The sequence below is a fragment of the Mustela lutreola genome, chromosome 13 (genome assembly GCF_030435805.1).
Source record: "Mustela lutreola isolate mMusLut2 chromosome 13, mMusLut2.pri, whole genome shotgun sequence".
In the NCBI taxonomy this organism is placed as follows: domain Eukaryota; kingdom Metazoa; phylum Chordata; class Mammalia; order Carnivora; family Mustelidae; genus Mustela; species Mustela lutreola.
Genome location: NC_081302.1, coordinates 64872201 through 64886550, shown reverse-complemented (window position 1 = coordinate 64886550; position 14350 = coordinate 64872201). Strand labels below are relative to the sequence as shown.

The following is a 14350-nucleotide window of genomic DNA, read 5'->3' as shown; positions in this document are numbered from 1 at the left end:
CACCCCTTCTTCCCACCCTCTTTTGCATAACAGCTCTCCTTTAATCAGAAGAGGTGAGCAGCATCTCCACAGCCATTAAGGTCACAGGATTTAGCATCAGGATCAGTTCCTAACTTAAGCCACACAAAGTGACACACTGTAATTAAAACCAGCATCAACTAGGGGGAGAAGGTAAGGCTGAAATCTTTTTCAAGGCTGAAAAAGATTCTGTTTTCAGGTCTCAAAAATCCATACAGAGATGTGGGAACCAGCCACACTCACAAAGGTGGCAGCCTGGGGACTCCCACGTACATGGCCAACAGGAGAGTGTACAAGGAGCATGGGTTGTAGGAGATAAGAGCACACATCCCAACATCACTACAGTTGCACACCAATGCACCACAGGCTTTAGAAGTGGCATTCTCTTCTGGAGAAATGTGCCATCCACCATCCCTAAGAATTCAAGAACTCCTGTGACTTAGTGTCAGTAGGGATAAGCTACCTTGGAAAAAAATGACCTGCCCTCCCACAGATCATCAAATTGACTCTGCCTCTCCTCTTAGGAGCTAAGACCCCACATTGCTGTCCTTCGTGATCACAACTAAGATAAGACACAAGTTAAAGGATGAAGGTATTTTACATCTCTCTCAACTTACAGAATGAAAAGACCAAAGATGAGCTACAATTCTGAACCTCACTTGATCTCACAAGTGTATCCTGGTGTGCTACGAAAGCTATTTTGTCCACGTGGAATGTAACTTACACATTTAATAAAACCTCATAGTAGTGAGCTCTTTGTTTTTGATTCCCTGTCCCTCACTCCCCAAAGCAAGGTACCTTTTAAATGATATGCTGTCTGCTACTATAGGTATGTATATAATACTAAAATAGCCTTCTGCATTTCTTCAACACTTGTTATTTCTAACATGGCTAATAAGTTCTAATAGGTGTAAATTTGTGCCAATTGCTATAACTGAGTACATTTTATACTGCATAGATCTTTAAATTCTCCATGAGCTAGCCAGGCTCACTCACACAAGGATTCAGGATGCACTCAGTTCCATGTCTGTCTGCCTGATATCACTTTTAGGTTTAGCACATCAAAATTTAACTCCCTTTGGACCCACTGAAGTCTCTCATTATTACCTTCATCCTATACTAAGGTCAGTGGGTAAAGACGTATTTTTTTTTTAAGATTTTATTTATTTATTTGACAGAGATCACAAGTAGGCAGAGAGGCAGAGAGGCAGGCAGAGAGAGCAGAGGAAGCAGGATCACTACCTGAGCCAAAGGTAGAGGCTTTAATCCACTGAGCCACCCAGCCCCCCCCTCCCCCGGGGATAAACATATTAAAATGAGAAAGCTCTCAAGAATTTCTAGTATTTCGCTAATGCAATACTAGAACTGATGTAAATTTTAAGGCATCTTTTTAAGCCAATATAACTTTGCCTCACAATTGCCCTAGGTATATTTTGAGATTGCTAACTCCAGCTTTAGGATTTCTCATTTAAAATAATAATAATAATAATAATATGTAACAATGAGCTTTCTGGAGCACCTGGGTGGCTCAGTCAGTTGGGCATCTGCCTTCAGCTCAGATCATTATCTCTGGGTCCTGGGATCAGGGCAGGGTGAGGCCTGAGGCCTGTGTTGGGCTTCCTGCTCAGCACAAGGTGGGGGGTGGGGTGTGTATGGTTCTCTCTCTCTCTACCCCTTCCCCCCCTCCTCATTCTTGCTCTCTCTGAAATGGATGAGTAAAATCTTTGAAAAAGAGGTGGGGGGTGCGGTGTACCTAGTTGGCTCAATCAGCTGGGCATCTGCCTTTGGCTCCAGTCATGATCCCATGACCTGGGAATCTGCTTCTCCCTCTGCCTTTGCCACCGCTCGTCTTCTCTCTCTTACTCTCTCTATTAAGTAAGTAAAATATTTTAAAAAGATAAAACCAACAACAATGAGCTTTCCTTGTTTAAATCACTCTCCCAGGACACAAAAGTATGAAGTTCAGGTTTTTGTTTTTTTGTTTTAAATAAACTCTACCCCCAAGGTGGGGTGCAAATTCACCACCATGAGATCAGGAATTACACGCTCCACCATACTGAGCCAGCCAGGCAGCCCCTAAATATTAGTTTTAAAGAGCAGACCAAACAAAAAGCTAAATATTATGTAAATGCCTACTGTTCATATACTTTTCTTATTTTTTTAGCGGGGGGCACAGGGAAGGGGTACAGAAGAAGAGAATCCCAAACAGACTCTGCCCTGAGCACAGAGCCAGACAGACACGATCCTGAGAGCCTAAGATTTCTCCTCAAATTATGAACCCAGCTGAAACCAAGAGTCTGTTTCAAGAGTCAGACACTTGGGGCACCTGGGTGGCTCAGTTGTTAAGCATCTGTCTTTGCCTCGGGTTGTGATCCAAGATCCTGGGATTGAGCCTGGCAGTGAGCTCCCTGCTCCACTGTGAGTCTGCTTCTCCCTCGCCCTCACCCCCTGCTTGTGTTCCCCCTCTCGAGGTCTCTCTCTGTCAAATAAATAAATAAAATATTAAAAAAACAAACAAAAACCAAGAGTCAGACACTTAACTGACTGTACCACCCAGGAGTCCCATGCCTACTATTCATATTAAATTAATTATATAATGTGTTCCATCACCAAATTCTATGTATGAATTTTAAACCAAATGTAATACCTTGTCTTTATTTGCATTCCATGGGTTTCTATATTTATATGAGATCTCTAAGAAATTGGATTTTTTAAAAGTTTTTATTTATTTATTTGACAAAGACACAGCAAGAGAAGGAACACAAAACAGCAGGAGCGGGAGAGGAAGAAGCAGGCTTCCTTCTATGCAGGGAGCCAGATGCAGGGCTCCATAGCAGGACTCTGGAATCATGACCCAAGCTGAAGCAGACACTTAACGACTGAGCCGCCCAGGTGCCCCCGAAGAAATTGAATTTTAAGAACTAAAAATGTGACCATATTTTCATAATTTCTTATTTTATTAAAAAATATAATTTCATAGAAAAATTTAATCTATAACTTTTTTAAGAGGATTTTTTTTTAAAGATTCTATTTATTTATTTGACAAATCACAAATAGGCAGAGAGGCAGGCGAAGAGAGAAAGGAGGAAGCAGGCTCCCTGCTGAGCAGAGAGCCCGATGCAGGGCTCAATCCCAGGACCCTGAGATCATGACCTGAGCCAAAGGCTGAGGCCTTAACCCACTGAGTCACCCAGGGGCCCCAAGAGGATTTTTTTTTAAATATTTTATTTATTTATTTGATAGAAGACACGGTGAGAGAGGGAACACAAGCAGGGTGAGTGGGAGAGGAAGAAGCAGGCTTCCTGCTGAGCAGGGAGCCCAATGCTGATGTGGGGCTCTATCCCAGGACTCTGGGGTCACGACCTGAGCCAAAGGCAGACACTTAATGACTGAGCCACCCAGGCACCTCTGTAACATTATTTTCATACTATATACCAAGTCCAATTTCAATCTGACAATAGTCTACCTATACTTTTTCAAACTTCCTAGGTTTTACATATCACTCAGAGAAACTGATGCTCCCCTATTTGCATGCCTTTATGAATGCCAAACCATCATTTAGAAAATCAATTTAAAAAATAATCTGATGGGAGGCACCCAGGTGGCTCCGTCAGCTAAGTGTCTGCCTTCAGCTCAGGTTATGGTCCCAGAGACCTGGGACTGAGCCCCACATCGGGCTCCCCACTCACTGGCAAGCCTGCTTCTCCCTCTTCTTGTGCTCTAATAAATAAATGGAATCTTTAAAAGCATAATAACATGATGGATAGAAAAATGGATGTGCCAACAACAGATACACAGTGAAGCAAGTACAATAAAATGTTAGTCATAGAAACTAGATGGCAGGTATACAGGTGTTCAATGTAGAATTCTTTCAACTTTGCTTAACATTTGAAAATTTTATAATGAAATCGTGGGAGACTAACATCCCATTTTCAAGGTCCATCTCAATAGCCAACACAGAACTCAGTTTTTCTTGAAGGCACATAACCCTTTCTACAGTGTATTATATAGTTACTTACTTGTCATACCTCATATATCCCTACAGGATCCATGTTTAAATCATTTTTCTATCATTCAGATACATCTAATATAACATCCTGTAAACATTCGTTACACCAATAATCCAATAATCATACAACAAATGGAGAAAAAATAAGATACTGTGACCATCTCCAGAAAATAAAACCATCACAGAACTTTATAGTTATACTAATATAAACATTATCACATTGTGAAAACACAGAAAGCTAAAATAGAAAAGATCCGTAGTTCAAGAAAAACTTTTTCCCAACCATATATTTACAATATAACTGCAGGCATTAAAGTTAAGTTATAATACAAAGCAGCATGAAATCAAGAGATCACCAGGCATTCACTATGAGAAGGCAAAAATGCCTTCAGGCAGGAACCAAGACTGGAAGTTGGCAAACAGATGTGTGAGCTTTGCATACTAAGCAAAATTTTCAAAACCTCCAGTAAAGGCACAAAATGATCCAAGTCCTGGGGACACGATGGTTTTTTAGAACTTAAAGAAGAGACCTAACCTGTAACAGGTAGGGGTCAGGAAGTCAATGTCTCAGCAGACTGAGAAAGAAGAGGGGAGATACTCTGGGCACTGAACAGCATGAAAAAAGTGTGCTGAAGAGGACGTCCAAGTCTGAAAACTAGGTAAATGGTTAACTAACTAGACCACTAACCAAATCCGGAAACTCAAGATGGGAACCTCATCTCAGAGTAAGAGGAAATACAGCATGCTTGGGTTTAAATGTTCAATTTGAGGTGAAAGTGGGACATTTATGGCCTTTAAGTAACTGGAGACCAGGACAATAGAGGGGTTAAATTATCTAGGGGGGAAAAAATGAGAAAAAGTCTGCACCTTGTCCTGGGGTATCTTTAGGTTTGAGCATAGAAGAAAAAAATTATAAATAAGTGAACCAACTGGAGGAGAAGCCATACTGTCCATATAACTGAGTGCCCAGTCAGAATGGACTGGGTGGTCAATGGAAAACTGCAAAAGGGGAAGACCTGGACACTCCCCTGTCAGCTTTAGTGACCTCTGACCATAAAAAGACGGCAAGCTTCAGCAATCATCAGAAACCAAAAACTGGGGGCTACAGAAGCTCATCACACAGCTCTACCTCACTTTTTTTTTTTTCCTGTAATAAATACAGCCTGAAATAAAGGACACTTGTTCAATTTCTGTCCTTATTTAAAGTAATGCATTAAGGTGAAAATTCACTACATAATAAACTGGAAAGGGACAGCAAATTTAGCTTTCTGATCTTATTTGGCATAATATCAAAACTAGTTCGCTCTTCTTAAGAGCTTATGTCAAAGCTATACAAGGATGAATAAAAAAGAGGGGGGAGAAAAGCATCCCCCCAAAAAGCCTTCCAAGTGGCAAGAATAATTCAAATCAAGTCTCAGTAATTGCAGTGCTTACCCCACAAGTTTATAAACCATACATAGACTGAGTGGAATAAAGTGGGATGCCATGAAGAGGGTGGTTTATTAAAAACCTGAACCATGTGAAATCACTAATATATAAAAATCCATTTTCACATTTCATATGTTCCTTAGAAGACTACAGATAACAAGCAGTAATTCTCTGCAAAGAATTTCTGCACCACTGACATGAGTTCTGTTAGTCCTTATCAGGAATTTAGCAAAAAGGGTGAATTCCTCCAAACTTTAGTGCTCTTATATACAGCATATTCATTGGAACACAAGCCCTCACCCCTTAGACAACAAAATAAAAACTTTCCAAGTTCATCCAATCCTCTGACAACTGAGAAGGAACCCATACTAACTTCAGAATCTTGTACACAGCAAGAAAAGGTAGTTATCTGACCCAAAGGAGGTCCTCGACGCTGGGCCAAGGGCAGGTCTCTACAAGTTGTTATTATGAAGGCCAAGGCAAATGTTGAAAGAACCAAGGCTAGATCCACTCTACTCAATGTTCCAATGCTCTGTACAACTAAATACTCCTTTGCCCTCGCCAGTCACCACTGGGTTTACAGTGCTTCTCCAAAAGGATTCCAGGAAGCCCCAAAGTTATGGCACATACGGGGGGAGGAAAAAAAAAACAGCTGATTAAATTCCCATGATGCCAGTTTACTGGGTAGTTTCCAAGGGCAGAGTGTTCTAGAAAAATGCAAATAATTCAGGCTCTCCAAAGAAATTCCAGGCAAATACAGACAGCTGCTGTCTTAGAAAATCATACAGAATAGTAGTTTAGGGAGCTCGGATGGTAACGCACAAAAATAGGCAAAACACTTTCAAGCTATCAGGGATTCTAACTCACCACTGAGTATTCCATCCCCACCCCCCAGTTTATATGTCCCTTAAAAGATTCTCTGTGCAGTATATGGTATCTAGCCGTATTTGTGCCCACTGCTAATGTAATAGCTTCTAAGTTATTGTGGGGCAGGGGGAAAAGGGTCTCAATGTACTTTAACCTTTTTTAAAAATTTACATGAGAATTAAAAATGTCTTCTTTCCAGTATCCAAATATTTGCCACTCTGAGAAAATAAAATGGGGGGGGGGGGCACAAACAAAAATAGAAGTCGCCACTCTGGCCACATCTCTCCCAAGGACCTGCCATAAAAACATAGGTAAAATAAAAATAAAATTCTGATAATCACCAATGAAGGGATTCACACTTGACACCGACACCAATTTTGGAATTTCTGGGAAAAAAGTACCAGCCGTAAGAACTGTCCCATTAGTCCCACACACCTTTTTCAGTCTTCAGCAAATATGCTTATCAATTTTGCTGCATTAATTCCCCTACTCATTTTTAATTCTCTTACCTCATGCTCCCTTCCCCAAATACATATACGGAAATTGTCACTCCACTGTAAAACAAGGTTTTCTTTAAGGTAACTTCAGTAATAAGCTGAAATTAGCCTCACCAAGAGGCCATTCTTTAAGTCCAATGTGAGTATGCAGCAAGAAAACATCTGTCATCCCTGTGCCAAGGACTCTGTAGGATTTAAATCACTCACCTCCAAAATGTGAATTTTAAAATAAAAAAATTTTTTTAAAGTACTGTCAGTTCATAGGCCAAATTAAGAAAAGTCATTCCAAACCAAATATCTGAGATATATAAAACAATTTAAAATTTTCTTTAGGTATCAAGTCTTATTGTTGAAACATTCTTTTAACCCAGGTGTTCCAAATAATGTCAAAACAAAAAACAAGAGTCAACTTAAAACTGCCATTAAAAGGGGGGAGGGGAAGTGGAGCCAGAGCTCACAATACTACTTCCCAAGCTCTAGAAAGCTCTCTGTGGGTGGGAGGGTGGGGGAGGGGGACAGGTCATGGAAATGAAGTTTCACTATTTATAAATACTGTAAATGCTTTAAAAGATCCCGGGTTTTCCAAAAGTTTTAGCTTCCACTTTGATGTAACCTTATGACACTTATGGCCAATAACAAAGCAAGTGTAAAACAGATGTAATATACCATCCCTACAAACATAAAATGCACATGCCACAAATACAACTAGTGTCTAAGGAACTAGAAGTTTATGAACTCTTTATCAGCTTTTCAACTATTCTGTCCTATGCAAATGGCTTTCAAAATCTCTGGCAGGCCCCAGGAAGTTAAAGCACAAGAAACTGCATTTAATTAAAGATTCAGTCTAATTCCCAGTAGTAAATCACAGGAAATATTTAGTTCCAAACCAGCCTCTCCTCAGTTCTAAAAGTTAGGTTTGGGTTGATTTGCATTTTAGAATTCAATTTCTTTTTTAAGCTAAAAGTCATAGTAAAATGTGTCCCTTTTATGAATCTGTAACAGATGAGTCTTTCAAATCTGAGAAACTTGGTTTTAACAACTAACTCATTTTTATGAAAACTCTAACCAGAAGACCAGTTATGAGTTAGAATACTTAAGGTTGTTTCTTTTCTTCTTAAAATATCCTTTTACTCAAAGTGAAAATGCACTTGCTGTAATCTGACTTGTACCAACGGACTCTCACTACACCTGAAACATTTACTCACTTGAGAACAGCAGCCCACTCCCTCCCAAAGCCCCACTTGGTTTCCACCAGGAGCTGTCACTGGGCCTCCAATTCTGAACAGATAGTAACAATTCTTACTATCACTTGATGGATCTTCTACCTACAATAAGTATATTTTTAAAGAAAAAATTAGAATTCCATTTAGGTAAAAAAAAAAAAATTATAACAAGAAAGAACCTAATAAAAAAAAGTTTGGGGCTTTGATTTGGCCTTAATATCTATTTTTTTTTTTAAAAAAGCACTTAATCTTAAAAGTCTAGGTTATACTCCTAGTTTAAGAAGAATACTCTGATTTAAGACCCTATGAGAGGCAAAACTAAATATAATCCCCAAACAATGCCCTTCTCCATCTTTGAAGGAAAGCACTCCAGCAAACTGAAGTAGATTGTATCCATTTCCAAGGACATAAAAGAATGGTTTAAGTACACACGGTACTTTCAATGTTCAAAAAAAAAATTTTTTAATGGCAAATACTTTATAATAAATAGCTCAAGCAGGGTTGCCAGATGAGCAAGTCAAATACTTAAACTCAAATGTTAAGTAAAACTGGATCTGGATTTTGTGACTTGAAAGAATACATACCAAGCTTTTTGAAACAGTAAAACTGCACGTAATGCCTAGGAATGAGATTGTAAGTGGTTACTTTTACTCTAAAACACACGTTGGAAAAAAATAAAATCCTGGCTCCTCCTCCAGGAACTTCAATGAGATATGAGTAAGTTAACCTTTTTGACACACATTAACCACAAACATGACAGCATATGTAAAACCATCGTGTTGTAACCAACTGCGTAGCAAAGATCAATCTTGATTATGCTACACAGTCAGGATAAGGGATGAGGAAGAAGTTCTCAACTTAATTTTCGTATCGATCCCTCCACCTGCGACACTGAGAAACCGTCAGCTTCAGAAGGCCACACTGCGAACGGACCCCCGGTAAGCCTGCCCACAGCCTGTCCTGAGAGCCCCCGGGTCTTTTCGACCCGCAAGTAGGGAAGTACCTGTCCCGGCCCTGAGAACCTCTGAGTCTCCTCTCTCTGAAAACTAAAAAAGAACCAGAGGCGCCTCATCTATAATCCTCTATTGAAGCAGGACGTCCCCACACATTCCTTTCACGCGCACCTCCACTCCCACTCGCCCGAAACACTTGTCACAAAGACCCCTGCCACGTCTGTACTTTCACGCTCGGTAACACTGAGGTGGCAAAGCGAGAGAGAAGGTACACACATCTCCAACTCTCGTCACCCAGAGCAGCCTCTCCATGCCTAATTAAAGGCCTCGGAGCAGGGGCTAGGCCAAGTTTGGGGGCATTTCTTGCGCAGAGGAGCGCCGGCCACGCAGCCCCGCGGCCGGGCCGGGAGCTGCGCACCGCCGCGGGGCGCGCGCTGGCCCTTTAAAGGCGCTCTCTTCCTACGCCTGCGGCCCCTCCCTCTCCGTCGCAGCTCCAGCTCCCGCCCCCACCCCCGCCCCCGCCGAGGGTCACACTTGAACTTTAGCTCTCCCCGCGCGGCCCAGCGCCCGCGCTCCGCAAGCGGTGGCCACCTCTTCGCACGTGTCGGATGCACTACCTCCAGCTCGGCTCGCCCGGCCCCCTGCACTCGCGGCCACTTCGGATAAAATAAAAACAAAGCAAAATGCACACCGGCCTCCAAAAACTGCGCTGCCTGCCCCCAGGGGCCGGCTGGCGACCTGTCTGTCCCCTCCACCTACAGCTCGGTGCTTGGGCGGCGGGGCCCCCGAAGAGCCCCGCCGCACCCTCCTCCGCCCAGCGCGGCGGAAACTGCTCTGCTGCGTAGCCCAAAGCTGGTGGGACGCGCACCGCAGGAGACCGAGAGGAGCCGCCCTCACCCCCCAAGGTCCTGGAGGAAAAGGAGTAATGGCACGAGTCCCCTCCAGTCGTGGGGGAGCAGACCCCAGTGAACCCCTTCCTCCCCCCACCGGCGAACTTTTCTGCCTTCTCTGATGTCCACTTCTTACTGTACTTTTTTCACTCCTAATTCCCAAGTGAGCCCCCTTCCCCGTCCCACTCGAACTCACTTGAGCGCGCTCACACACACTTATTCCTGTCCCCCGACGGGTCCCGGGCAAGCCCACCACTCACGTCTGCCACTTCTCGCGCTCTCTCTGCACGCGCCGCCCGCATGCCTTGCACTTTGAGGGCAAGCAAACTTCCACAGTCGCCCCGTCATGTGCCCCACCACGACCTCGGGTGGAGGCAGGGCTCCCCGCGCCCCCTCGCTCCGTCCAGCCTTGCGCCCCGAGGCCACTCACCTTCCAGCCCGCCGAGCTGTTGCTGTCACCCTTATCCTTGAAGTAGGGCACGCTCTTGACCATCCACTCGTAGATCTGCGACAGCGTGAGCCGCTTCTCCGCTGAGCTCTCGATGGCCTTGGTGATGAGGTCGGCGTAGGACAGGTTGCCCCACGCGTTGCGGCGGGACGAGCTGCTCTTTCGCGGCTGCCCGGCAAGCGGCCCGGCGGCGGCTGGGGGAACCGGCGGGTGCTGAGACAGCGGCCCAGGCGGCGGAGGCTGCGGCGGCGCCGGGTGCAGGCAGCCCGCCTCCGGGCTCTGGAAGTCCCCGCAAAGACCCCCGGTGGCAGCAGCAGCGGCCGCCGCCGCCGCCACCGCTGCGGCCGCCGCTGCGGCCGCCGCCACGGAGCCGGGCGCCTGCGGGAAGTCCCCGGGCTCCTCCAGCAGGCTCAGGTTGCTCATGAAGTCAGCGTTGACAGCGGCCGCCGAGGCCGAGGGCAGGCCCGCGGCGGCGTCGGGGTTCGCGGCCGCGCCGCCCGACGGCGCCGGGCTGGAGGTGGCCGAGTTGGACTGGCTAAACTCCGGCCTGGGCAGCGGCCAGGTGCACGAGCGCGGCCGCGGCAGCGGCTCGAAGTCCGGGTCGATCTCCACCACCTGGGGCGCTTCGGCCATGGTGACCCCCACCCCTCCCCCAGCCGCGGGAGAGCCAAAGGGGTCGAGCGCACCACACGGGGCCGAGGGGGAGGGGGTGCGAAGAGCCGGTCCGAGATTTGGGGGGGGCGAGGTCCGTGCCTCGGGCCGACGAAAACCGGGAGGAAGGCGCGACGGAGTGGAAGCGCGAGCCCAGAACTTAACTTCGCGGGTCCATCAACATCTAGGCTCTTCCAGGTCCGCTGTACCGGCAGGACTGCAGGCCAGAGTCACTGGGCCGGACAGCGGTCGGCGTCGTACTCCTGCTGACAGGGCCCGCAGACAGGAGGACGGACGGACGCAGCGGGCCGCTCGCTCTCCCCGCGGCGCGACCGCGGCGCTGCTGCCTGTTGAATGTGGCGGCGGCGGCGGCGGCGGCTGCAGCGACTACGCTGCCGCCCGACTTACGGGATCTGCCGCCGCCCCCCGCCCGCGGCGGCGCGCGCGCCGGCCCGCCCCTGACGGACAGCGCGCGCTACCAATGAGCGCGCGGCGCCGCCGCCCAGGCAGCCAATGGTCGCCCGCCTGGGCGGGGGCCGGTTTTCCACCGGGAGGCGGCAGTGGTTTGGTGGGGGGTAGTGGGGTGTTTTTCTCTTTCACTCTCTCTCTCTCTCTCTCTCTTTCTTTCTCTCTCTCTCCTTTTTCTTTTTTTTTTTTGGATCTCTGTGTTTATTTTCTGGTAATTCTCAAGTGTTTCTGTGAGTCTCTCGCCCTCTCAGTGTTTTGATTGCTAGGAGGCAAACCAGCGTGGAGGCGGCGGCGACACTTTGTTTACTACTGAGGAGCAAAGCCGAGTACTCGGGAAGCTCGAGTGGAACGAGTGTCTCGCTTCGCCTCGACCTCCTCTCGAGGCCCAGCGTGGGGCGGGGCGGGGGCCGGGGGAACGCTCCTCGCTCCGCCAGGCGCTAGGTGGGCGGCGGAGGTGGCCTCGCGGAATTCTACTCAGTCGCCCCCCTTTTCGGCTCCACCCACGATTCTTTTGCAGAGAAACGTGGGGAAATAGGTGGGTTTTGTGTTTGTTTTTTGTTCTCTTTCCCTGCGACCTGTCAAATTCTCCAGCCCCCACGCGGGCTGCACAGCAAACCTCCCCCCGCACCAGGGTCCCGGCGGTGGAGTCCGCGCGGCGGCCGCCCTCCCCACGCCTCCGAGCCCGGAACCCACCTGTCCGCGACCCCAAGCGGAGCCTCTGCGGTTCCCTCTGGCCGAGGGCCAGGCGTCCAGCCCACCAGCCGCCAGCTGGGTTCACTCCATTCTTGACCTAAAAGGCTAGAAATGAGGGAGAGGGGACTCAGCGCGGCCGAAGACAATCCTATTTCACATGCACACCCAGACTCAAGCATCCTAGACCTCATTCCCTCTGTGGGAACATCTTCCCCTCGGCGGGAACCTCAGACTCTAATAATCCAGGGGCGGCGGGGGAGGAATCAGAGAAGAGCATGTAGACAGAACCTCCTCACTTTATTACTTACCCCTAATACACTTCCACTATTTGCTTGTTATTTCCTTGCTGTGGAAGATGGAATTGGCAAGGTGTCGGTCGAGAAGTAAAAGCGCCCAAAGGGTAAGACGAAAGCCTTGGGGCTCAGCCCTGCCCCAAACCCAGTTTCCTCTAAACTGTTCGCCTCGAGTGTCAGTAAGCCCATCACCCACCCAACCCCACGTTTGGGCTCCCGGTCCTGTGGAGATCAGTGGGGCCAAAAGTAGGAAGACAGTGATCCTGTGTGCTACGGAGCAAAAGAAGCAGTTTTCAAGAAACAGGGTTTTTTTTTGTTTGTTTGTTTTGGTTTGGTTTTTTAGGAAGAATATGGAAGGCATTTCCTTTCCTCGGGATGGGATCCCTCAGGTTGGAAGATTGACAGAGTCTTAAATATCTTGTGCAAAATGAGGGCTCAGTGGATTAAACCTCTGCCTTCCGCTGGGGTCATGGTCTTAGGGTCATGGGATGAGTCCGATTTGGGGCTCTCTGCTAGGCAGGGAGCCTGCTTCCCCCTCTGCCTCTGCCTGCCTCTTTGCCTACTTGTGATCTCTCTCTCTGTCAAATAAATAAATAAAATATTTTTTTTTTAAAAGAAAGAAAAGCAAAATGACAGCTCCCAATTACTTTAAAAATCCCCTTTTCCTTACAGGTTTAATTCTTCAATTAAAAAAGTCGTGTCTAGGGGCGCCTGGGTGGCTCAGTGGGTTAAGCCGCTGCCTTCGGCTCAGGTCATGATCTCAGGGGCCTGGGATCGAGTCCCGCATCCGGCTCTCTGCTCAGCAGGGAGCCTGCTTCCCTCTCTCTCTCTCTCTCTGCCTGCCTCTCCATCTACTTGTGATTTCTCTCTGTCAAATAAATAAATAAAATTTTAAAAAAAAAAAAAGTGTCTAAAACAACTTGGGCCTCCTTTACAAAAGTTTGAAAGAACTTAGAGATTTATTTCTTCCTTTACCTTCTCACTATCATCTCCCTAGTTCAGACCCCTATTTCTTCATAATACACTTATCGCAAGAGCTTCCCACGGATAATGGGGGCCTGGGGGAGAAGGTCCTGAGCCTGATGGATGAAGGATCAGGTTAGTTCCCACCCTCCTCCACCTGTGGTCTCTGTACTATCAAACTTGGACAGTTTGGGCCTCCTCTGCCAGCCGCTAGGGGACCTCAGTAACCCAGATGATTAGCTCAAAGGAAGGAGGTTAATGTGGAACTGTTGATACCCTCCACCTCGCCAATCAAGCTCTGCAGAGGCAGCCCCCATTCAGATGGCCGCACCCTGCAAATAGGCGGTGCCCTAGTGGATCATTCTTGGCAAAGGAAACCAGCTGCAAATTTGGCTTTGCCTTCCTTTCAATTCCGGTTTTTCATGGCTTCAATGAGAGGACAGTACTTGGTGAAGGAAGTTTTCTTACAGACTTTACTCAGGCCCTTGAAATCTGAACTGTCCTGCCTAATTGTTTTAATTGTTGTAGTTTGCTTTTCGTTGGCCTTGTTATGAAATTTGACTCAAAGTAGGCACAGAGTACCTAGAGGGCCAATGTCCCTGAAACAACAGTTCCAAAAACACTGAACGTATGTTTAAGGTGTTTCTAGCTTCCAGCTGCCTACTCTACTTACTGAACCTTAGGGTGCTGGTGAACATTTAGCCTGTTTCCAATCTTCAGCTTGCACAAGCTATTCTGTAATGAATAACCATACATAACTCATTTCGCATCTGTGTAAGTATATGCACAGGAGGAATTTCCAGAAAAGAGATCACTGGGTCAGCAGTTAAATGCATTTGCAATTTTGAGACACACTGTCAAATTGCATTCCATAAGAGTTGTATCAAGCTAATCCCTAAAGGTTCTTTTCAGCTAGATCCGCAGAATGTTAATGTTAAAATTGATGTTA

At 46.7% G+C, this 14350-nt stretch overlaps 1 protein-coding gene across 1 annotated transcript in view; it reads right to left on the bottom strand.

Annotated features, from left to right (window-relative positions):
* Positions 1-11408, bottom strand: part of FOXO1 (forkhead box O1) — a 96638-nt gene extending 85230 nt beyond the window's left edge. The window contains exon 1 of the mRNA XM_059143837.1: positions 10316-11408. Coding sequence (XP_058999820.1) covers positions 10316-10966 — 651 coding nt within the window. The 5' untranslated portion in view covers positions 10967-11408. The remainder of the gene's footprint in view (positions 1-10315) is intronic.
* Positions 11409-14350: the final 2942 nt, after the last annotated feature.